Source organism: Sebastes fasciatus, chromosome 5 (genome assembly GCF_043250625.1).
Source record: "Sebastes fasciatus isolate fSebFas1 chromosome 5, fSebFas1.pri, whole genome shotgun sequence".
Classification (NCBI taxonomy): Eukaryota; Metazoa; Chordata; class Actinopteri; order Perciformes; family Sebastidae; genus Sebastes; species Sebastes fasciatus.
The window spans coordinates 31,339,972-31,365,517 of NC_133799.1; the positions used below are offsets into that span (position 1 = coordinate 31,339,972).

At 40.0% G+C, this 25,546-nt stretch overlaps 1 protein-coding gene across 11 annotated transcripts in view; it reads left to right on the forward strand.

Annotated features, from left to right (window-relative positions):
- Nucleotides 1–2,778: 2,778 nt before the first annotated feature.
- The window catches only part of evi5b (ecotropic viral integration site 5b), a 40,240-nt gene continuing 17,472 nt past the window's right edge, over nucleotides 2,779–25,546 (forward strand). For 5 of the 11 annotated variants that reach the window (XM_074636453.1, XM_074636455.1, XM_074636450.1 and 2 more), the window contains exons 1-9: nucleotides 3,005–3,144; nucleotides 11,403–11,635; nucleotides 18,728–18,917; nucleotides 23,512–23,733; nucleotides 23,901–23,975; nucleotides 24,078–24,203; nucleotides 24,292–24,435; nucleotides 25,047–25,136; nucleotides 25,416–25,513. In XM_074636453.1, coding sequence (XP_074492554.1) covers nucleotides 3,142–3,144; nucleotides 11,403–11,635; nucleotides 18,728–18,917; nucleotides 23,512–23,733; nucleotides 23,901–23,975; nucleotides 24,078–24,203; nucleotides 24,292–24,435; nucleotides 25,047–25,136; nucleotides 25,416–25,513 — 1,181 coding nt within the window. In that variant the 5' untranslated portion in view covers nucleotides 3,005–3,141. Of the gene's footprint in view, nucleotides 3,145–10,222; nucleotides 10,376–11,402; nucleotides 11,636–14,966; nucleotides 15,105–18,727; nucleotides 18,918–23,511; nucleotides 23,734–23,900; nucleotides 23,976–24,077; nucleotides 24,204–24,291; nucleotides 24,436–25,046; nucleotides 25,137–25,415; nucleotides 25,514–25,546 lie in introns of those variants that run through there. The other 6 variants (XM_074636457.1, XM_074636460.1, XM_074636458.1 and 3 more) reach the window with 5 other exon arrangements.

Here is a 25,546-nt window from a genome sequence, read left to right on the forward strand (position 1 = left end):
CGTTCAGTGAAAGCTGGCTGTGTGAATCTATCAAACAACAAAAGACAAGCAGTTCAGTCAGTTTCTAGTTATCATCGTTTACATAATTTAGGTTTATAGTTTTATTTTTTGAGGACCTACCTCGAAGTAAGACCCGAGTTTTCATAAATTGATCAAGGGTATTTTCTGATTCTACTATGAAGACAACATGCCTTAACTGAAAGAGTACTGAGACAACAGTGTTCAAGCCTCTGGCCTCCTCAATCGGAAGTATTTAACCTCTCAGCAATGAACTTCTGGTAAGTTATTGAAGATCAGATTTTCTTTTCTTTGACTTTATGTACTGAGCTGAAACACAAAGGATGATAAGAACTTCACTGTTAATTGAATAAATCTCAAAGTGCGGTGATATGTAATCATATACTGTACATGGTGGTAGAATGACTAACAGTGATCTGGATAAGATGCTAAGATGCTCCCTTTTCTTGCCTCCTGTTTCCTGAACACATTGTCTGGTTTCTGGACAATATTTGTCATTGTGTGGTGTTGTTAATTGATTTCCAATAATAAATATATACATACATTTGCATAAAACAATCATATTTGCCCACTCCCATGTTGATAAGAGCATTAAATACTTGACAAATCTCCATTTAAGGTACATTTTGAACAGATAAAAATGTGTGATTCATTTGTGATTAATCGTGATTAATCATGAAGAATCATGTGATTAATAGCAATTAAATATTTTAATTGATTGATAGCCCTAGAATTTATCCATCTAACTGATGTCATCTAATCTACGTACCATCCATTCATCTGGTCATCTTTTCAACAATCTATTCCATATAATGTAAAATTGTACCAAGGTGAAAAGCCAGTAGGGTTAAAGGTCAGGCAGGGCAGTGAAAGTGAATATTGTTCTCATCAGTGTTAAGAACTGGTGTGAGTTCTAGCCTGCAGGAGGTGCTGTGGCCATAAATTAAATAAATGTGTGTAATGGGACATGCTGGCTGACATGCCCCCTGTATGACCCTATGACATACAGTCTAGCAGTCCCCTCCAAATGAAAGTGCTCCTGTTATAGTAACTGAGTAGGTTAATGTGTTTGTAAAGTATGCTTTAATAAAAGTAAATCTGTTTTGACTAAACCAGATTTTAGATATAGTATAGTACTCAACTAGTTTTGAAAGACTAGTATTACAGAGTAGCCTACAGTGATGCTGTTATGGTCCAACCAGGATGACTTGCTTGACCCCACATTAGATTATTTACTATCCACCACAAGGCAAATTGTGTTGTTTAGTAAGAGGTTTGCAACACAAGTAATCTAAGATAAATAATTGCGCTTCTACTTCTCCTTCCCCCCTTGACCCTATCCCACATCCCAAATAATATTTGGAAATACAGTGTGTAGATACAGTGTGTAGTCCAGGGGTCTGCAACCTGCGTCTCCGGAGCCACATGTGGCTCTTTAGCCCCTCTCCAGTGGCTCCCTGTGGATTTTTAAAAAGGAAATAAATAACAGTTTTTTGTTTACATTTTCATTTTTATTTATCATTGTTGTAGGTCTATGGTACGACGGTACAGTATTAGGGCTACATTGAGGAAAAAAAATAAATCTGAGATTTCGAGAATAAAGTCTATAGTTTACAAGAAAAAAGTTGCATTATTATGAGAATAAAGTCACAAGTTTAAGAGAAAAAAGTCGTAATATTATCAGAATAAAGTCATAAGTTTAAGAGAAAAACAGTCGTAATATTATGAGAATAAAGTTATAATATTATAATGTAGTAATTTGACGTGTTATTTTCTATTTTTCTCGTAAACTTCTGACTTTTTTTACTCGTATTAGTATGACTTTATTCTCGTAATATTACGACTTTTTTCTCGTAATATTTGGACTTTATTCTCGAAATCAGATGTTTTTTGCCCTCAATGTGGCCCTAATACTCTGTAGTACATTTGCACTTTGGCCCTCACTGTATTAGATATATATAGTAAGACTATAAACTGTGTTGCCTTCATCACAATGCTCAACTGTTTTGCGGCTCCAGACGGATTTTTTTTTTGTTGTTTTGCCTAAAATGGCTCTTTTGATAGCAAAGGTTGCTGACCCCTGGTGTAGACATTGCTCTTTCTGAATGAATGACTGAAAGGAAATAGTAAAAGTCTTTAAAGGGGACATATCATGCTCATTTTCAGGTTCATGTTTGTATTTTGGGTTTCTACTAGAACATATTTACATGCTTTAATGTTAAAAAAAAACTTTATTTTCCTCATACTGTCTGCCTGAATATACCTGTATATACCCTCTGTCTGAAATGCTCCGTTTTAGTGCATTTCAACGGAATTGCAACGGAATTGCGTTGCTGGGCAACAGTTTGGGTCCATGTTTACTTCCTGTCAGCTGATGTTATTTACATACACTGCAACAGGAAATAAACTGGGACACATTTGGAATGTTTACGTTTAAAACCGTGTAATTTTCTAAATATTGTATATTTGTAACATCACAAATAGACAGAAATCCTGACAGCTCGTTTCAAATGCACAGTTTCTGAAAACGAGCTGTGTGTGTTTCCCTGTGGATTGAGCGTGTCGATACTTTCACAGTATTTATACAGGACTTAATCCTAAATTATGATAAAAAAACAAACATGAAAATCTCATTTTTTTATGATATGGGACCTTTAAAGGTGCAGTTCCTCATTATGAACACCTGGTGTCAGTGTTGTGTCAGGTGTGAGCTGAGGGCGCATGCTCCGTGGATGTAAACATGTTGTAGGCCGCCGCCGTCTGTCTGCGCTGAGCTGAGCTCTGCAGACATCAGTGTGTACACGTATTACAGGCTGCATGGGGCTGGACCAGGACTCAATGGGAACTAGCTAGCTAACTCAACACGGGCTAGCTTTTCAAGTGGAAACAAAGCTATGCTAACTTGGAAAGCTAATGTATCCGGGTAAAGTGTCGGAAAGCCGGTGTGTTTCTTCTAAGAGTGGGACTATACACGTTGGTGCATGGGAAGCAGACGACGTTTGCTGCGGCTGCTTAGAAACGCTTCAAGGTATGAAGGAGGCTCTGGGTTTGTTCGGGCTCTGACTAACTTCTGGATTGAAACTCATAAAACCACTTGGAAGTTATCACTATCAGCTCATGTGAATGGTATGTCATAACATTTAAACAAGTACACGGTGTTAACACTGAACTCTTGCGTTTGTTTAGTCGCTTTATTAGCTTTTATCTCTGGTTGTCAGCCCTGTCAGCGAAAGCTGAGCTCAGTGTTGGAAAAACTAGTTTAATTGGCTTGCTGAGGGCTACAGCTATCGCCTGGAAATTAATTTAATAGTGGATGACATTTTGTTCTGCTTGGCTATGTCGATATTAGCCTATCGATGTAACCATTTAACACTGCTGTAATCCTCGTTAGAGCTTTCTGGAAGAAAGACACTGACTGTATACTGTTGCATTTGATGCTAGATCTCCATTTCAGCTCCCAACACAGCAGCGAGCCATAAAAGGAGCAGAGACCTCTCCTCTGTTCCTCTCTGTGTGTATAATGCATTGCTCCTCTGTTCACTGCCTGTAAACCAACATGTTCCTGACCTAAGAGTATTTAAACTGGCTGTGTCTCAAGCCAAGGGTATATTTAACTCAAACTGTGGAGAAGTGACTTTGCAAGTTACAACAACAACAAGGCGGCTCTGTGGCCAGAGATGTAGTGGACGATCAACCCAAAGTTTATTTATTTATTTATTTATTTTTCATTTTGTTTTTCCTTCATTTTGTTTTACTCAGACATTTACATAAACATACTTAATTAGATACAAATATGAAGTGAACCAACTTTTCCACTTTTTACAATGAAATTGTAGAACACACAGATAGAACATGGGGTGCTTTTCATGTGAAATAAGATAAAAATAAATACATAATAAAAACAATTACATTTAGAAAAAAAGAACAAAAGAAGGGCGTTTTGGGGAAATATACTTTTTCCACTCCTTCCAAATTTGCTCAAATTTAGTTTCTTGAAGCCTCATTGAGAAAGTAATTCTTTCCATTACAAATATTTCATGAATCGCATCATACCAGTTCTCTAATGATAACCCAAAGTTTAACAGCTTTAAAAGTACAGAAAGTACTACTTACTCGACTGTCAGACATTATTACAGTAAAGCAATGTCAGGTCTGATAACTATATGAGGATAAAGGACACAACGCAGGCCGATGCTATTGTGGAATAAGTTTGTTGTTTAACTTGATGATCATGACAAAGCATGTTGATCCAGTAAACTGGGAATATTCTGATGTAGGCTATTAATAGGCAGAGGGAAACCACAACCAACCACGACTGTGTACTAATCCATTAACTGTATTACATTGCTAAACTGCTCACCTCAAACAAAGCATAATATTCTTTGAGCTCAGAAGTGTAAAACATTGTGCTGTGGCTTATGAATAGAGCTAATAGATAAAAGTGATGTAATACAACATTTTATTGTTTAAGTATTAAAGTGGCAATCCTTAAGATTTCAGTCCTGGTTGATTTAGGATTTCTATCTGAGTGAAAACAATGGAAATGTGCTCAGAGTTTAGCAGTCTGGAGTCTTTTTGTTGGTACATGAGCATAGAAATAGAATTATATATTCTTTCCTTTGACTTTATGTATTGAGCTGAAACACAAAGGATGATAAGAACTTTACTGTTACTTGAATAAATCTCAAAGTGCAGTGACATGTAATCATATACATGGTGATAGAATGACTAACAGTAATCTGGCTAAAATGCTAAGATGCTCCCTTTTCTTGCCTCCTGTTTCCTGAATACATTGTCTGATACGATCTAACCCATATTTTAAAATTTGGAATAGAATAAACAGTTAAGTAGATTTGAGGTCTTCAAATAACTCTAACTAGTCCTTTTCAGGTCTATAATATTTGACGATAGATGGATAAGATAGATATTTCCCACAATGGAAATATGCTCAGAGTTTAGCAGTCTGGAGTCTTTTTGTTGGTACATGAGCATAGAAATAGAATAGAAAAAAATCTGTTTCTATATACATGAACTTCAAGTTTTCAGAATTGTGTGCATATTTCCCTTTTTTGTGTGTGTATACAACAGCATTTTTTTCTGGGAATGTCACCACAGACACCCAGTTCATAATACTGCAAATATATAAATATTACAATACTTTCACCAGTGGGCCATAGGCTCAATCACCATTGTGTTACCTCATGATATAGCGATAGATAGTGATTTAACAGACATGTATTTAAATGAAAATCTTTGGGATTGCCACTTTAAGTCTTGCCAAGCGGATAACGCTCATGTAAAGTAGCCTACTAGTGCTTCTAAATGTATTCAGCTCACCATTTGACTAAATGCATTCAGTGTCAATACACCTCTGCAACTCTAATTAAACCTGGATGATTTCAGTTGAATGCATTTCTGTTGTCAGAATTCACTCACGGTGCTTAAATTAGCAGGTATAGGGACACTTATGAGTGTAAAATGAGTTTCCTGGGAGGTCATGGCCAGATGCTTCTGTAACTAATACCGAACTTCCCTTCACTTTTTTGCAAGTTGTATCTGTGAAACTAGAGATGGCCATGTAGACGTGGAGCTTCACAAACTTTACTCTGACCCAACATACAGCACAATACATTAGGAAGTTATAATACATCTTTAGGGATTAAGAAAGGAGCAAAAAATGTGCATGTATATGTTGTTTGCTTTGTATCTACTTTTTAGTAGTATTACTTTTGGAATTATTACACACAAAAAGTTTCAGTGAGAATAGATGAACAGTAAATAGAGAAGAAACAGTTGAGTGACTTTAGGAAGCTGTAGTGACATCTGTGAAAGTAAGTGAGCTTTTCATGTAATACCACATATGGGCATATCGCAGTAGTCTGTGGAAGACCATATGCCAGTCACTGATGTAGACAATGGAGACTGCACACACCTTCACAGCAGAATGTTTAGTAGTTGGTGTGTTAGATTGACCATCTGTCACTCCCACAGAATAATCTAGCCAAGGCTGACATTAGGGCTGCAATTTACGATTATTTCCATTGTCGATTAATATGTCGATAGTTTTCTCGATTAATCGATTAGTTGTTTGGTCTATAAAATGTCATAAAATGGTGAAAAATGTCGATCAGTGTTTCCCAAAGACCAAGATGACGTCCTCAAATTTCTTGTTTTGTCCAAAACAGTCCGTTCACTGTCATATAGGAGTAAAGAAACCAGAAAATATTCATATTTAAGAATTATTTTCTTAATAAATTACTCAATGAATTGATAATCAAAATAGTTGGCGATTCATTCAATAGTTGACAATTATTTGATAAATTGTTGCAGCTAGCTGCGATATTTATGTGTTGGTGTTATTGATTGAAACATGTCATTTCCTACACTACTATAAGGCTGTAGCTCTCATTATGCGGCTGCATAATGAAGAATAGCCTTCAGCAAGACCATTGAAATGCTGATTGTACACTGGGAAAGTGTGAGCTTCCCCCGTGTGTGAAGTGAAAGGCCTTTCTATCTCAGTGTGTTATTGTAAGTCGGGCCTGTGCTTTAATACCCTCACACAGCAGCACATGGACGGCATGTTTCCCTGAAGATAGCCATGCTCTCTCCCGCTGGGCCGGACAATTTAGTTCTTATTCTAGAAATGGCATGCGATGAAAGAGAGGTAAAAAGGGAGAAAAGCAAGATAAATTGTTATCTTTTCACCTCAGATGACGACTTTAAAAACACCTTTTAGACTTTTACATTTGTCCTGGATCAAGAGTTTGTGACGGTCTTTTTGCCTGGTCTGTTTTACAGCGCTGTGAGGTATCTGTTGGGTGCCGTGCATTTTGAATTAGGAGAAAGGAAATGCTTCTCTGTTCTGCCTTTGGTCTTTTACAGTTCCCCAATTGTCTTGAAGTTGTTGCGCTGAGGCTTTCTTCTCGCTTTGCTGTGGGTTTCATTAGCTATGCACGCTGCATCTCAGGGCCCCTTTGAGTTCTTTGGCAAACAAAAGCAGAAACAATCTCTGTATCCAGGATTTATAGGGGAGCCTTGCCTCAGTTGGCTGGGCTTGCTAGAAGGAATTTTATTCTAAGGCCACCTGGACGTTGGCGTCTCTCAAAGCATGGCTTTCCCCTGTCCTCCTGACTGAGCTGATTTTAGGTCTGCTCATATTTTGCTTCCTGAATATGGTGTTCAGGTCGTTCTTAGTGTGTTTTAAAAAACTGCAATGAGGCACTCTGGCATTAGTTTTTTTTTCAAGGTTTTATAAATTAGGAAATCAACTAATAAGGTTCATTATTGATGAGATTGATTATTATTCAGACCTTGTAAGAGCACACATAAACAATGGACAAACCTTACCTCCACTTGGTTCATATTTTCCCTCCCCAGTTAGTTCTGCATGGCGTCCCACATTGGGAGTCAGTCTGTGAAGAAAGCACATGCCCATACATTTTGTTCTTTGCTCTCAAAGAGAAGGATTACAGACACAATGTTTGCCTGGCTCACTGGTACAAAAAAAAAAGAGTTGGGGTGAAAAGAAACAATCATGTTCAAAATTGGGAAGTGCAGTTTTTTTAGGATCAGCTGTTTTTTTTTTTAAATGTTCCCATATTACTAACATTGCTGATTCTTTTCACACAGCAAATGTAATACATTTTTGATATCGCTTTAAAATATAATAATTGAGTTACTATAACTGGATTAATGTGGCTGTAATGAAGGTTAGATGTCCTGTATTTACTGTGCCATTCAGTTGAATTTAGTCACAGCGTGACTCTGTCAATTCTTTTTAATGTAAATGAATGGAATTTATAAATTAATTGCACTACAGCATATGCTTTTTCTTTTCTGCTGTTGAAGTGGAACAATGTGCTGATCAACATTTGAGTCAGTTTGCACTGCAGACACCCATTTAATATTTTGGCTCTGTGAGCAGGATATGTCTGTAATTTTTTTAATGACAGTCGCAGTGGATGAATGCAACCTGTAATTACAGAATCATTGTTTGTGTGAGCAGAGAACAGGGTTGTATGGTATTTTCCTGTATAACTATCACAGTGATATAGACAGATGTCATTTTTCATATGGATAAATCACTCTATTAATTGTCGAATTTATAGTAGTGTCACTGTCTAGAGCTGCAACAATTAATCAATTAGCCGTCAACTATTAAATTAATCGCCAACTATTTTGACAATCAATGAATCGGTTCATTCTCTGATTTCTCTGAATTCTCTGATTCTAGTTTCTTAAATGTGAATATTTTCTGGTTTCTTTACTCCTCTATGACAGTAAACTGAATATCTTTGTGTTGTGAACAAAACAAGACATTTGAGGACATCATCTATGGCTTTGGGAAACACTGATCGATATCTTTCATCATTTTGACATTTTATAAACAACCAATCGATTAATCAAGAAAATAATCAACAGATTAATCGACAATGAAAATAATCGTTAGTTGCATCCCTTTGCAAGACAGTGATCCACATTGTATTGGCAAGTCAAACTGGAACTGAACATTTTCAGAAGTAATGAAGGGAGAAATTTGGCCCACTTATTTCTTTGTATTGCAAAAATATACAATAAAATCCCACAACACTATTACAGGGATCTATAACAGCTGATACTGTGATTCTGCCCAGCCAAACGCTCATTTGAATTCTTGATATATTGAACAAGAAAATAATTTATTAAGAGATTCATTGAATTTTGGTAAATTCATTTTTAAATAAATCTACATGTACACTAGTGCACTTATTCTGCGTAGCTTTTCATTTTTTTTTCTACAGGGTGAGTGCTGCCTTCTATAGCTTAGGTTAGGTGTCATGGTATCATCCATCCAGGCTGATTTAACTCAGCCATCCTGTAGGATCTACAGGATGTGGATCTGTTAGTTTAGCTGTATAGTCATATTGTTGATGAAGGTCAGTAAATATGCCCCCAACAGTGAAAGCTCAGGAACAGGGTGTTGTTAAGAAAACAGTACAAGTTTGGTGTACCAGCTTCCTGTTTCTCTCCATTTCAGAATAGACCTGGCACAGGCAATACCAACCTGAGGTACAACGTGTAATGTAATAACAGTAGCGTTTATGATACATCATGTAAAATGTTCTTAAGTTAAGATTTGCATAATTGGCAAAACTATGTTTTCTCTGATTTTAAATATATATATTTGTTATACCTTTTTTTTAATAATAGATGGATCACAGTGAAGATGCAGACAGGAAATGTGGGGAGAGGGGAATGACATGCAAACATGGTCCTCGGTTGGAATTAAACCTGGGATGCTGCTTTTATCTCATATGTGTCATAATCACTGGACCACCAGGACGCCCTGTAGACGAAAAGAATATGTCATTATTTTTCCTGTTGCCTATTCTTCATACACACATTTCTCAACATTTTGAGGAAATTGAAGCATCTCTATCAATTTTCATCATCATCCAGAACATGATTTCCTGGCTTTTTGGTTCGAGGAGGGTTGCAGACATGCAGGATTTCTTGCAAATTGGTGTCAAGTTTGAATGCTTTGAATTTAAAGCTCTGCTGTGTAATGACAAGAAAATATGGGTCAAGACTGAAATATTACAGTCTCCACAGGAGTATCTGGTGAATCTGTCCATGTGCAAAAAGTCCCATGTTATCAGTGTTCAAAACACAAGAACTTCACATTATTTCATAATAATATTGTATTGAAAGATACTCAACTATAATGTTGAGTTAACATCCATCTCTGTGCGGTGTGGTAACAGTAAAGTCATTCAGTGTTTCTGTCTGTGTACAGGAGGGTATAACAACCTTGGCTAACATAGTTGCAGTCCCTACTATAGCACATTCCTATCACCACATTCACCACAATCTTTTCGTCCACCTCCTTTGTTTTTTCTCTCCTTCTCCGCTACTCACAGAGAAATGACTCATCATGTTACAGAGTAAGATGCATGAAATGATTGGTTTCCTGCCTGGTGGCAGTATCCAGACTTCCTGTTGGGTTGAAACCAAAGTCAAATTCTTTTTTTTCTCAGGTACAAGGTGAATTTCAGAATTAGTTTTTTGCTGAGTGCAGAGGTCCATTGCCCGACCTGTTCGACACTGATTTCAGCAGGAGACTTTAAGAAGTCCTATAATCTTTAGTGGAGCACTTTGACCCGTCCTGACAGTGTGATCATATGACTGCAGGGCAGTATGTCATTAAATCGGTCGAAGGTTCAGAGGAGTGGATTACCGTCAGGATAGAACGAGTTACTGACATTTCAATTTAATCGTTTTTTCCTTTTGTGGTGTTAAGGAGTACATACTGGATTTCCTCAATGAGTTTGTAAGCAGCTGAAAGCCAATGATTTTGGATAATTTGGAATAGCAGGTAGGAATGTATAGAAGAAAAAATGCATTCAGTTTTCAGTTGGTTAGTTGTGCATCTGGTACTCACATCCTCTCTGTAGTTTCTCTGTTTGATGACAGTAGATTGGTCATTGCTGAGCACTGATCCAAGTACTTTTTCGTGCTGTTGTCAGCAGTGTACCACGAAATGTAAAACTTACGTTACTGTATGTGTCAGCAGTAGGTTGTTGTACCATCGTAACAGAGTGCACTGTGATTTGTTGTGGTGTATGGTGGTGGTGGTGTGACCTGTTGTGCACAACAAGCTCTTCCTCTATAAAATGTTGCATGTGACAGAAAACACTGGACTGTACTTCTGCAGTGCTCTGGTAAAAGTTACAGATAAAGAAATGTGTCAATCAAATAGGATAAACATCTGCATAGAGCATCTTATTTTTTAAATTTAATGAATTGACAGAAATGATTGTCATTCAATCCATACTCAAAACATTTGAAAAAACAAGCAAGTCATTTAAGGTATTGATTTTGGTATCAGAAAGGGACAAATGGATTTACTAATGTGCAGTTTGAAAACGAATCAACTGTATCGATCCAGTCGATACTGACTGCTGGATCTATGCTACCGGTGCAGCTCTACCAAACCTGATAATGTAGCACTAAAGGGGGTTGCATGTAATGATGTTCAGTAGCTGTAAGATAAGAATGATGGAGCTTTTTCTTTCATAGTTCTGTCAGGAATGATGTTTAAATTAGGGCTGTCAATCGATTAAAATATTTAATCACATGATTGTCCATGGTTAATTGCGATTAATCACAAATTAATCACACATTTTTTATCTGTTCAAAATGTACCTTGAAGGGAGATTTGTCAAGTTTGAAAAGTTGCTGGACTAAATCACAGGTTGTGCTAATAAGCACCACATAATTGACCGGGAGAGATGTTAAGAAGTTCTCATGTTAGACTGGCCTGTGAGGGTGGTGGAAAATGTTTACTTAAGCCTTTTGCTAGAAATGAAGACAAATTAAGGGTTATTCTTTGTCCTCTGCAGGTGGCGACAGACAAGGTTGCTGGTAAGCTGAGTTCTACTCTCTCATGGGTGAAGAACTCGGTGTCCCACACGGTCAGTCAGATGGCTAGCCAGGTGGCCACGCCCACGTCCCTGCCGACCACCGCCACCTCCTCTTCCACGTCTCTGTCCTCACCCGCCCTCTCGCCATCCTCACCGGCGGCGCTCACTCCCGACGATATGGAGCTGCTTGCCAAGCTCGAAGAGCAGAACAGGTGAGCAGACTGTCTCTTATGCTTCTCCTGCTCATCAAGTTAACAGTTTTTGATTTGTGGTTTCGACCAGTTCGATACCCTGTGTTCAGTAGTTAGTTACACAGGGATGGAGGACACAGTCTGGCTGATTGGCAGACAATCATAAGAGCTGTTTTTTGGACTGTTTAAAACATTACATATTACAGTAAGTCCATTTCCACAATATGTAGGAAAAATGTTGAATATTTCTTTTTGTTGCTTAGACAAGATATATTGATATTTGAAGCTGTCCCTGATTAGCAAACCCATTGAACTACAACAGCCTCTCACTAAGTTGTCTTCATTAACATGGCAGAAAACAACGTTTATCAACTTTTTACTCAATTTCTCGTGAAGGGAAACTCTACTTGCAGATGTTTAATGAAATAATATAGATTTAGAATATGAAATATATTGTACATAAAGGCTACCAGTTAACACATCATCACTACTCAGTACTCAGCATGACCATCTACCTCATCATTAGTGCAGAAGTTAAATCTTGTTTTCTATGCAGCAGTCCTCAACTAGTGAGGGAGAATTTAACAAGTTGATGGCACAGGACATAACAATTTGACCCTGTTTGACCTGGCCCATGATAGCCTGAGGGAGGAAGCTCAGTCTGTACACGCGGAGGATAGAGTGAACACTCACCCTCCTGCTTAAAAATGTGAGACAGGTTATGGCCTGTGATATAACTGGACTCTCATTATGCCGTGCAGCTTGTTCTTGTCAGCAGTAGACAAATTACCATGCTCAGAAATGTGATAAACTTCCTCAGGAAGTACAATTGCTGCTGGCCTGGTGTGCAGGCGACAGTGATATTTTCATTAACTGTTAAACTATTTGTTTATTAATTCATTATTCATTCACATGCTTCTAAAATATTAAAACAATATTTTATTACTTTCATATAAAGCTATGTAAACATTGGCCTCAAATATTTGAATGCTGTTTTATTAAATTTTTATTCAAATTTTCAAGTTGGTATTCAAACCTTTGTATTTGTGATTGTTTTCTTACCACATCTGCACCACTTGTGACTGCTGTAGAATCATTCTGCACATCCCCACCATCCCCCTCCTGATCTACACACACACACACACATAGGGATAGAGAGTGAACCTCCAACAGGTCGTAACATGCCATCTAGCTAACGGGAGAGAGTATATTATCTTTGGAAGAAAATTGAACACTCTAGTTTGTCAGGTTCTGGAGGATTTTGGTCTTTGGGGGTTTCGCTAGTTGGTTGAGATTTTGAGTTTTTGTTCTTTGGGGGTTTGTCTGCTTTTTTGTCATTGTGTGCTCCTCACATAACGGCAAATTGAAATATCTTTGTCCATCAGTTATTTGCTGGTTTGTGGTTTAAGGGTGTTTAACCCTGTTTTACCTGGCCTAGAGTGCAGCTCAGAGTGTGTCGACCCATGATGGAATGGTTTGAAGATGTTCTCTGTGGCTCATTTGGCTATAGCCTCATTTGAGACTGTCTCATCCACTGTCTTAGCAGTACCTGGGACAAGATATACAGTAAAAAGGTTAAAATGTGGGTGGTAGACTGCACATCTCTAATAGGGGCCAGAATTGGTATGAACCTCCTGTTGATTCTTAAGGTGCTAATTCGTTATGCATTGTGATTTTGAGCAATTGTGATTGTACTTTTGATATCTGGTTACTTTTTTAATATACAGTATACTGGACTAAGTATGCAGACGTGTGGATTGATATTTGGAAGGGTATCCGATAGAAGTCTAAAATTTGTAAGAAGTTAAGAAGTTTGGTTCCTTTCTTCTTCCTCAGCGTTTAACTCTGTATGATGTCAAGCCAGATGTGCTTGCATGTTGGTTATATTCACGCAATAAGTGTCTTGGCTAGTGGTGGGCAAAAAATCGAGACAGCATAGCATTGCATCATGATATTTTGCGTGGCAATATTGTATCGATACACGGATGTCAAGTATTGATCTTTTTAATATAAAACTAACCTCTTAACAGTCCGACGGCCGCTATTGTGTCTTTCAGAGTCAGTCTTAAAGCTAGAGTGAAGATACTGGTGTCATATGAAACCAGAAAACCTAAGGAATCCATTGGAACCAATTATGTCATGTTAGCTTGTCAGGAAGAATGCGAAATAACGCTCCAAAACTACGCTAAACTGTCATGCCATTTTCAAAGTGGCCCCCTGACCTCTCACCTCAAGATATGTGAATGAAAACTCTGGCGATTCCCACCCCTAGTCTTGGCAACCCATGACAGAGTTTAATTCCAGGCCCCTGTTCCAAGAAGAGCTTTTACTGTGTGAAGTGTGCTATTTAAAACCACAAACAGGTCCAGATTTGACACGTCTCCTGGTTTTCCTCCTGCAAGTTGACCAGAGGAGTCCGTAAAACCTGCCTCTTAGAACACGAGCCAGAACTTGTTGGAGTTCAGTTGTACCAGAGCGCCTAATTTCTGCAGATGTCATGTGACTCTGTACTATGTATATCTTACTACAAATAGAAAGGATTATCTGATTATTAGCTGTAATTGGTAACAATAGCCACACACTGAACAGTACAAATCTTTTGTAAACTAAGTTGTATTCTGTGTGCTGTCCCCGAGGTGCTCATTGTTCACATCAGATTAAAGTACTGTTAGAGGGTGACGCAACACCCCTCTATTGCCAACTTTGTGAATTCTTCCTCCGCTGTGACTCTCACCCATGGCTAGTGCACTCTGTGTCAGCATGGAAACCGAGCGCGCAGCTCAGAGTTCGGGATCGTGTCACAGTTAACTCCAGAGAAGAGAAGACAGCAACGCTCTGTTGAATGCAGAGGTCGGTGACTCATCGGTACGCCCACAACAGCTACGGCTCCAGAATGCCAAGTGACACTTGTGATGCTTTCCCTCATTAGGGCAGATCAAAACTAGCAAGGGAAATGTTTCATTTTCTCCCCAATTTTCCTTCATGAAGCTCCGAGCGGACTGCCATCTGGTGAACAGAAGTCACGGTGTCGAGGGGCTCATAGTTCATCTGCCCTTTGACCCCTGCCTCCACCCCAACACACAGCTGGGCCCCCTTTCACAAGACATTTCTCCGCTGCCACGCTTTGCCTCTGACTGACAATGCAGTCTCCTCTTTCTAAACATACTGATACCTTCCAAACACGCTGATTTTATCGTTTTGTCAACCAATGTGTTTACAAGACGGGTGCAACAACAGGAGGGAGGACTTTGGTATTCATATGTATACTACAAATACTGTGATGCGTCCTGCGCTTGCTTACCTAGTGTTTGTGTGTTTGGTGAGGCCTTTGTACCCTACAGAGCAGATAAAAGGCACGAGCATTCGTTCAATAGCGTCACACGGACAAGGAAGTCCCACGCTGACTGCTACAATCTGTAAATCAGACAGGCTGATTCTCCGGAATTCCTAGAAACCAGAGACATGAGGAGTGCATCATGAATTTGTCTTGGTAAGGTTTATAGTATTTTAGGCTTGTTCTCCTGCTGCAATGAACTGCAAATTGTCAAGTCATGACATTGTAACAGTCAAGAAGTGTATGGTATGTACCTCTAATTGTTTGGCTTTTCGTCCTAGTTCAAAATTGTATTCAAAAGTTTCCTTTAATCATTGCAGATATTGCCTGACTATAACGAATTCTCTGTAGCGTCTTCGTATTTTGTATTTGTAAAGCCTCAGACTTGTGTTTGACCACTGGTGAATTATTAGCAGAGGTGCAAGTATGTTCAGGTTCATGTGTAACACAGCCTGTTGCTGCAGTGTGTATGAACGTTTGCAACGGTCTTAACTGAAAAAATGGAAATTCCTGCCAAATCCTAGCTACAAGATGTTCCTTTTTATTCACTTTTGAGCTCTACGTCAGCGCTGAATACAAGCGAAGAAGCTCTGTTGCAGGTTGGTCGTTCCATTTCACTCCCTCCCCACGCGACCCAAATTTGTCTGTAACCCTAGCCATTCTGGGAGCACCCTCGGTGACGTCGCGGGCTCCAGTGTAGAGGCCCAGGCTTTTTTCCGAGATCAGGTGTCTGAGCCTTTGTGCGTCTGTCATGAGCTCCACGGAGCCGCACAGGTTGGCAGTCGCAGCTTCTTTTCTCTGCACACTGATCCTTGATTGGGTCACTCTGTCAGTCACTCCAGCGACAAACTGATAAGAGTGATACAGTACAAGATTAACCTGCCGACAAACACATTGCTTGAGCCTTTCATCCCCCACAATGCACTTCAAATGCTGACCGTGAACGAAATTAATATTTTACTGACCTCCAATATTCATTGTTGCTTTTATAACAGACCTGTTATAGTTTTTTCAGCCACTCAAAGCTGTTGCCAGTAGAATTTAAATGAGCACCAAGTGTTTTATATCCCTTTTGTGCAGTCATTCAATGCAAGTATGTTGTTTTTAATGGCAGTATTTAAGCCGTTTCTCACCTGTGCAGGTATATGGAAAATCCGTGTGCAAATTTTCATATTAGCGACATTACCATCTTCATCGTATCCCAGCTGCTGGGCCATCTCAAACCATATATTGTCCTTTATTTGGTTGTTGAGGTAGTAGTTTTTGTCATACATTATTGGGTGTTGAGAAGGGGACGGCCCATTGTTATTCCAAAACACAAATAGTCAAAAATGTCCCATTGGACTGAAAAAAAAAAAGCCCATTTGTCCGACTGTCCATTACCTCGAAAACAAACGGCCATTGTTCCTAGGCCCATTGCTCCAGAAATACACACTCTCCGTGCAACAAACAGAAGCACGACTGATTATTATGCAGAATGACGGCGATCAGTTGGAACAAAGGATTTCATTGGTCAAACATTTATTTGAGCAGGCTGAAATCCGCTTGAAATCGATGTCCATCCAAATATTTTTTTCCCACACAAATGTTCCGCAGGAGAGTGAAAGCATTCATAAGAACCCACAAAATCAGTCTTCATAAGTTTCTGTTCAAATTTTTTTCGGATGAAAATCTGGCTTGCTGTGAAACGGCTTTTAACCTGCTAGTTAAAATGTACTTTAATTCCTCCTCTTTATAACCACTGACTGCTGATGGCTGCGCTAGATAAGTGGGACAGCTGTTTCATAGTTTTACCAGTGATGGTGTCGTTTATTCTGCTTCTGAGCAATTCTTCAATCAGATGTGAACTTTAAAATTGACTGACTCATCTGGAGAGGGGAATTTTTTGCTAATTGACTGCTGATTATCGGTCACTGTGATAGATTGGTTTATTTAACAGTCACAAAGCTATAATACATCAGTGCGAGACGCAAATGGCTTTTAAAATAAGGTGGAAATGTAGGCGGTTCTAATATCAACACTGGATGTGGTTTGTCTGTTTGCTGCAGATTGCAGCTTGCAAATTGTCTGAATTTGAAGACAGCACATCCATGTTTGTCTGATGTACAGTATGTTTTTGTCTGAACATTGGTGAGGGGAAAGCAATGCAATCAGTAGTACTTGCTCTTGTTCGGATGTCAAACAGGCTAGGCACAACCTGGATGTGTAATTGTTGTCCTGAAAAATAATTTATTTTCTACACATCGCTAAACCGTAATAGAGTGGTGATTCTCCTCGCTCAGTGTGTAGCTGTAGCAAGTTACCAACTCCAGATTAGGGGAGGAACACTGCTGCACCTGGATATTTCCCCTTCCATGTTTTGACTGTAATCTTTTTCTAAGTTTAGCTTTATATGTCACCCATTGCAAAGGTCAAACTTTGATTCATTTGTAAACACATGAAATGTTTGGTACTTTGGCTCTTGCTTAACATTTCAACTTGTTTTGTCATTGAAAGTGTTTTGAGGGGTAAAGCTACATTGCCATTAAGGCTGCTGTTTGCCAGTACACTTGTTGTTTTTACTGTATTTTCAGTAACTTTCTTTTAAAAAAAAAAAAGATTATGCTATTTTTGCCTTTGTTGGACAATTGAGAGCAGGAAACAGGGAGCGAGAGAGAGAGGGGGATAGGGTGGACTCTTTGTTGAGATGGCTTTGCATCGGAGATAAACATGCTTGTTTCATAAAGATGTTAGTTTGACATACTGGTCTTCAGAATGTGTGGTCTGCCTGTTCTTTTGACTTAAATTTATACTGATACTGACATTTCAAAGCACCATCAGGGACAATAATACAGCAACATATTACCTTAGTCAATATTTGTAGTTGGTAAAACAATTTACACTTTATATTAGGAGCCTACATGTGTTACTCAAGCAAAAACTTGTGTGTCAAGACATTCAGATCAATTTCTGGCTGTCGGTGAGCATCTCTCGGTCTAGTTTTTGCAGTGTGTCCCGCATCATCGGCTCTAGTCTGCCCGTGTTGGTGGCTTTTTGGCTGATTCAGCATGTTGAATCAGGGGCGGAGCTCGTCGGTGAGAGAAATCACTCTGATTGGCTGTTCAGCTTAAACGTATCAGTGCACGAGAAGAGAAACGGAGGTGAGGAAAGCAATCCAACGAGTAAAGTCAAGAGGGCACACACAGAAGCTGTTCTCATTTTTCATCTTCGTCTCATCTGATCGTTCCAATAAACAGATATTTTCACAAGGACATGGCCATCTGGAAATGAAGCTATTAGTGGTGAGTGAGAGAGGTGGGAAAATGGTCGGTAAAAGCCACTTTTTTTTCATGTACTTATCATAACAACGGCTTCTTTATCCCCCGTCCTCGGTTTTCAGGTTTCCGTTTTTGAATGATGAATACAGTCTACCGCCACCTGCTGGTAGGGAGAGTCATTTCATCTCACGCAGGCGTAGACCATACGTGGTAGTTGGCCGTGTGCTGTAGTCTTTGTTGTGTGGTCGACTGCAGCTTTTTGGGCGAAGATACAGGCGACGTGAGGTGACGCAATGGTCGGCCTTCATCGCCGCTAGTTCTTTGATGTTGGTTTGGTGTGTCTGGGCCTTTAACTATGTGTTCTTGAATAGTGTCCGTTGAGAAGAGACATTTAGGTTTAGACAATTAGATTTTGATAAATGACTGATTTCTTGGTAGTGGATGTAATGATTGAAAAGAAATGTTGTAGTGTCTGCTGCATACAGTGTTAACCGTATATCCCACCTCTTACCTTCACTACAGGCTGCTAGAGACGGACAGCAAGTCGCTGCGCTCCATGAACGGCTCCAGGCGAAACAGTGCCTCCTCCCTTGTGTCCAGCTCCTCTGCCTCCTCCAACCTCTCCCACCTCGAAGAGGACTCGTGGATCCTGTGGGGACGAATCGTCAATGAGTGGGAGGACGTGCGCAAGAAGAAGGAGAAGCAGCTTAAGGTGAGACTAGTGCACGCCGGGACTACCTGTGAGGAAGCAGCCGAGTCTCGTGCAGCCCTGCTTAAGAGCTTACTGAAACACGACTGCATTAAGAGCTTACTGAGACACGTTTGGCCCGTCTAATGAAAACAAGGTGAACGCAATCATAGAGCTGTCATTTTATAAATGCATTCCAGATCCCAAAGAAAGAGACAGGAGCACCAATGACACTGTTTTTGGTCGGAAGTGGCTTTAAACTCTTTGATAGAATTCAAATCTGGGCTACACGGTCACTCTCTTGATACACATGTTTCACAGGCATTTGTATCAGGCTCCATCCTGATTGCTACAATGGCCATATCTGTTTGAATGTTTACTCAGTCCAGAAATAATTCCTAAGGCTATCTTTGTTCTAGGTGACACTGTAGTGTTATGCTTGAACTTGTTATTTTAGTTCTTGACATTTGAAGCTAATATTAGGTTGCTTGTTTCAGCGGTTACTCTCTGAGGTCTTGTGATAACCCTATGCCCCGTCACTGTCAGCGGCAGTTTAATTTAAACCGCACACGTACAGTGGAAAAATGGAAAACCCCGTTAAGTACTTTGTTGGATAACATTCTGATAACAGGCAAAAGTCATGGCAGTGACTCAGCAAGGAACCTGTACTTTCCTTATGTACTGTATAACTGCTCCGTGCAACTATGACCAGGTCATTAAGATCGCGTCAAACCTTTCCTGCATGATTCTTGCACCCTTAACAAGGAGCATGCTTTTGGTCAGGGGTGAAAGTAGGCCGATACGGTCCGGTACTCCGTACCACTAAAAGATTTATTGCCGGTAAGCAGTACCGGGAAGAGTGGACAGCAGCTGCCTGCCAAAACCCACAAGAAAACACATCTGCTAACATTACGTCAACATACAGTTACTTTCCTCCGCCAAGGAGGTTATGGTTTGGTCTAGTTTGGTTTGTATTTGGTTTGTTTGTACACACATTAAAGCTGAAGTAGGCAAGATTGGAGCAAATATGATTTAAAAATAGTTATTTTTATAAAGCGGTCGCTATATTGTGGCAGTAGTGCGTGACACAGGTAATCTGAAAAAAAAAAATCATGTGTCTCTGTGTCCTCCGGTGTCCTCCGTTGTTATTAATGGCATCTGCAAGATTTCACAGACCGGAGGAAAACAACCAGTCAGAGCTGATCTGGAGTCTGCCGGCCAGCTACCGTTTATGAGAGCCACAAATCAATCACTCGCAAACTCTGATCAAACGGTCAAACTAAGCAGTGCTGATCAAATATGAATCAATATTATGTTACCGTTATGATTATTTCTCTCCACAAATGTTTTCAGAAACATCTTGTAGTGTACTGTTTAGCTGTAAAATGTTTGTGACCCAGCAGCCATGTTGAGATCTCTTGAGGAAATACCAAGCACCACTCACATGGCTGGAGCACAGCCAATAGGAACGCTCTCTCTCTGAAATGACCTGCGATTGATTAAAGTCTTCCATCACGGGCATCACTAGATTTTTTTAAAACCTGAAAACAGAGCCATGAGGAGGTGCAGAAGTCTAGTTTTCTCTCAGAACACTTGAATTACAATATGCTGAAAGGTTATGATGGAATTTTTGCCCAATGATGCCAAAAGAATTGTTGCCTACTGAAGCTTTAAGGTCTTTTCAGACGGGGAGCAACACTCCGCCTGCGTACTAGCTCGGATCCGCGGGGTCTGACTGTGCTCCTCACGCAGACAAGCGCTCCGCAAGTAAACGCCAGGCACTATGAGTGGCAACCATGGAAACGGCATCTGTGCACTACTGTAGGCAATGTATCCCTGCCGGTACATACATACTGCCGGTGTGTTGTATGAAATATCCCTAATCACAGCTCAATTTGTTGACACACATGGCAATGCTGTTTCACTTTCATTAACATTGCGAGACAGGGCATTTGTGCTGCATTCATGTGGCGTCTGAATAATAGGAAATACGAGTTCCCAACTGGTTGAAATTATATATATTATATAATATATCGAGTGTTTCTCATTTCTTTCTACACCATAAAAGCATTGAATATTGTGTTCAGAGATGCATGGGAGGAGAACAATATCAAGCGATTTGCGGTGTGGGTAGCCTAGTAGTACCGGCAAGAACTTCAATCTACTTTTACCCCTGCTTTGGTCCATTCATTGCTCGGCTTTCAAATTGCAGCCCAGCAGCTCAACAGTCACGGTGACACCTAAAACTGCGTCATCAACAGCCATGATTATGCTTTTCTAATAGTCGGTCACACTTGTTGGTCAAGCCTGTTGTCAGTAATCTGTTCACATGCAACAAACAAGTGTGGACGCGGAGTTAATGTTGCATGAACCTGTTGATGAAGCCACACATATGGTATGCAAATTGTTTGGAACATCTTCTGCATTGGCAGGGTTTCTGTTTTTCTTGCCACGCAAGTGTGTGTCAATAGGGAAGTGTTGCGAAGGACCTGTGAACATGCATGGGCGTGTTATTATGTAATTTAACAGAAGTAGTAATGACCAGATGGTTGCAACTATGCCGGGATGTTAATCATAACTGCTGAGGCCTCCACAAAATCTACGTTTTCTTCCCCTTGGCTTACAGAGAAACCCAGTTTCTGTTGCGTAAAGGAAGGAAACGTGACTTTTCTGTCCCAGTCAGCAAAACTCCTGATGTGTTCATGTTTTCAATACTTTACTAGGGCTGCAACTAACAAATTATGTTGATTATTTTCTTGAATAATGTTTCCCAAAGCCCAACATGACGTCCTGAAATGTCTTGTTTTGTCCACAACTCAAAGATATTCAGTTTACTGTCATAGAGGAGTAAAGAAAACAGAAGCTGGAATCAGAGAATTTTGACTTTTTTTTCCTTCAAAAATTACTCAAACCGATTAATCGATTATCAAAAATAGTTGGTGATTCATTTAATAGTTGAGTAGTTAATCGATTAATCGTTGCAGCTCTATATTTTATATTTCATCGAGACCTACTACTGCTGAAGAGAGATATATTTAGTTTGAGGGATATCTGGTTAAATGTAATGTTGACATATTTCTATCATACATCTATACCAAATAAGTTCTGAAAAGCACAGAACATTGAAATCATTGATGAGTTTTCATGTTATCTATGTTGGAGCCTGTCACAGAGCATTAACTGGAATACAAAAGGGTAGTTAACGTTGTGGTGAGCCTCGGAAAGCAGCTTTCGTTCAGACACGGTCAAGATATGAGACGGTGCATTGTTCCAGTACAAAGCTTGGTTTGTCTTGTCTGACCTCTGAGCGGGGAGAGGGATCCCCTGCTGAAAGCCTGTGTGGGTGGACCTCTGCTCCAGATGCACCCTGGACTGACCAGATGCACACACACACACACACACACACACACACACACACTCGCACGATCCCATCACAGCACAGCACAGCAGGAAAGACCAGTGTTCCCTGTCAGCACAGGAAATTGCTTAATCAAATTGTATCAGCAGTAATATATGGAAACAAATCACAGTGCAAAGTGCCCCACTGACAAGATTACATTTGTCAGTGGAAATGGTATTATTATGGGATGCACTCTGTGCTGAAAACCCATGGCTGTATCCTGTTGTAAGAAATGCAAGGGTCTGTTCTTTTTCTCCGAAGGAAGCCGATGTGTTTTCTCCACTCTCTTAAGGTCTTTGCACACCAAGTCTGTATTTGTCTTTTTTTTAATCGTCATCTGATACAAAACCTTGCACACAGAGTCCGTTTTATTATTCTGTTTGTTGCAAAAATTTGCAATACGAGACAAGTAAGGGATAATGTACAGCGAGCCGGTCATTGTTGTGAAATAAACCCCGACACGGCGATGCGGCACCGATGTCTTGCATCGCCCTGAAAGGGTTTATTTCACAACAACGACCTGCTAGCTGTACATTATCCCGCCACTTACACGGCTACTTACTGAAGAAATCAATAATTTGACACAAAAACGGTCCGCCAGAGTCCGAGATCAGAACTGTGGCCATAGCAACGGTCTGTTATACATAGCAACGGTCTGCTATAAAGAAATAACAGACCGTAGAAAGCCATGATTGACCAATCAGAATAAATAATGAATGAATCACTTTAGCAAGAAGCTATCGTTTAGCTGCCTAGGTCACAATCAGCACTGTCTAATCTTTCCTGTATTCTTTGTTTTGCAACCATCCTTGATTCCAAGTTGTTCTGCAATCACCTGCCACTGTGTATTCTTTTATTTCTTTATAGTAGTGCTTTGTGCTGGGATACAAATTGAATGTTTATCAGATGATGATGTTTGCTCGGACGGTGGCTCTGAGTGGTCAAACAACCCTCTTTTGGCTTTTGATGGATGCAAAAAAACGCAGAAAATCAAACCTGTTCCAAAAACTTTAATGACGGACGAAAGTTTCGAAGTCGGTTTGTAAATATGACACAGTGTGAGGACAAAAAATACAGTCTTGGTGTGCAAAGGCCTTTACACTGTTGTCCACATTCAAAAATGAACAAAGACAACCCCCAAAATGCTAATTTAAATACCTCATGAATGTCTTTTAACATAAAATCTCACAAAGTATCTATTCTTTTCTTTTTCCACAGGATCTTGTCAGAAGAGGGATTCCTCACCATTTTCGGGCGATAGTGTGGCAGCTGCTGTGCAACGCCCAGAATATGCCCATCAAGGATCAGTACGCCGAACTCCTGAAGATGACGTCCCCCTGCGAGAAGCTGATTCGCAGAGACATCGCCCGCACTTATCCCGAACACGAATTCTTCAAGGAGGACAGCTTGGGCCAGGAGGTGCTCTTCAACGTCATGAAGGCAGGTTCTCCGTTTGTGATTGAGGAACCTGATAATTGTGTGTACAGATAGCAAAAAGAGGAATTGAACAAGTAGCTTCAGGGTTAAAAACTGTGAGTAGAGTAAATCCATAATGAACTGTGTTTAACCATCACTGAGACTCACCCAAAGCTAATCTGTTACCTCAGGCATATTCTCTGGTTGACCGAGAAGTTGGTTATTGTCAAGGGAGTGCATTCATTGTAGGACTGCTACTCATGCAGGTAATAATCCAATCTTCACCACACACAACCACACTGATTCATGTTTTAGTGAATAACAGACAGATTTGAGGTTTTGAGTTCATCCTGTTATTTTTTCTCCAGATGCCAGAAGAGGAGGCTTTCTGTGTGTTTGTGAAGCTGATGCAAGACTACAGATTACGAGAGCTCTTCAAACCCAGTATGGCTGAGCTGGGACTCTGCATGTACCAGTTTGAGGTTATGATCCAGGTAAATGCCGACCTCTCACTTGGTTGTCAAAATGTAGTCATGTACAGTGCTAATGGTTGTGAATCCATGTTTTTTTTTTTCCTTGTAGGAGTTTCTCCCGGATCTGTACATGCACTTCCAGGCCCAGAGCTTTCACACGTCCATGTACGCCTCCTCCTGGTTCCTCACCATCTTCCTCACCTCCTTCCCTCTGCCCGTCGCCACGAGGATCTTCGACATCTTCATGTGCGAGGTCAGTTAAAAGGAACCGGGGCTGTTGTCAGGAGCTATCGCCTGCTGTGAATGATATCATGTAATTACATGTCAGTCATCAGTCTGTAAATGATTAGTATCTTTACATATTTGTCATGCTGTTTATTTAGCTTGCATTTTACTCTTGTGTTCACTCTCTAGAAGAAATACTCTCAGGGCTTCGTGTTTGACTCTTGCCTTTTTTTACTTTCTCTAATTTTTATGATCTGATGGTTCTAATGTTGCACTTACTGTATGTCACTGTGGCTAAAAGAATTCAGATGTAAAAACAAAGGAACAGTAAACCCTTGCACTAAAGTGATTCCACTTAGAAACTATATACGGTTAACATTTGTTCTGTTGCTTTGACAATGACTACATTTGTAGATTACATGAAGTCATGGAAAAGTTATCCATTAGCACCACCTGTTGGAGAAAAAACCAAAACACTACAGTCCACATTTAATAGTTACTGTGAGTTGTTTCATCACTCCCTTGAGATCCGCTGTAACAAATCTTAAATCCTCAATCCACTTTAAAGACATTTCACACTGAATATATATATATATTTTTTTCTTTCAAAAAATGATTAGCGGTGATCTCTTTCTTCAGGGCCTGGAGATAGTTTTCCGTGTAGGAATGGCCATCCTTCAGATGAACCAGGCTGAACTCATCCAGCTCGACATGGAGGGAATGTTACAGGTATATTAACCGTGACCTCCACATAACTTGTCATTCAAGCAGCTCAGATTTCTGGTCTAAACTGTGCAGCACCCTCGAGGGAGGAACCTCCACCACGCCCAGATAATTGATACAGTACATGTGTCCACCAAGCCCGTACCTGCTGTGAACATGCTGACGTTTGATGTAGTGATCTGAGGCCTGACCAAGACATCAGGGTGCATAGTTGTTAGAAAGTGGCTGGTTTACTGTACGTGTGCGTGACACTTATCCTGACTCTTTTTCCTGTATGTGCTCCAGCACTTTCAGAGGGTCATCCCACACCAGCTGGACAGCGGACCAGACAAGGTCATCGCGGCTGCTTATCAAGTTAAATACAACACCAAGAAGATGAAAAAGTAAGCACAACTCTCAGTGCATCTACCAACCAC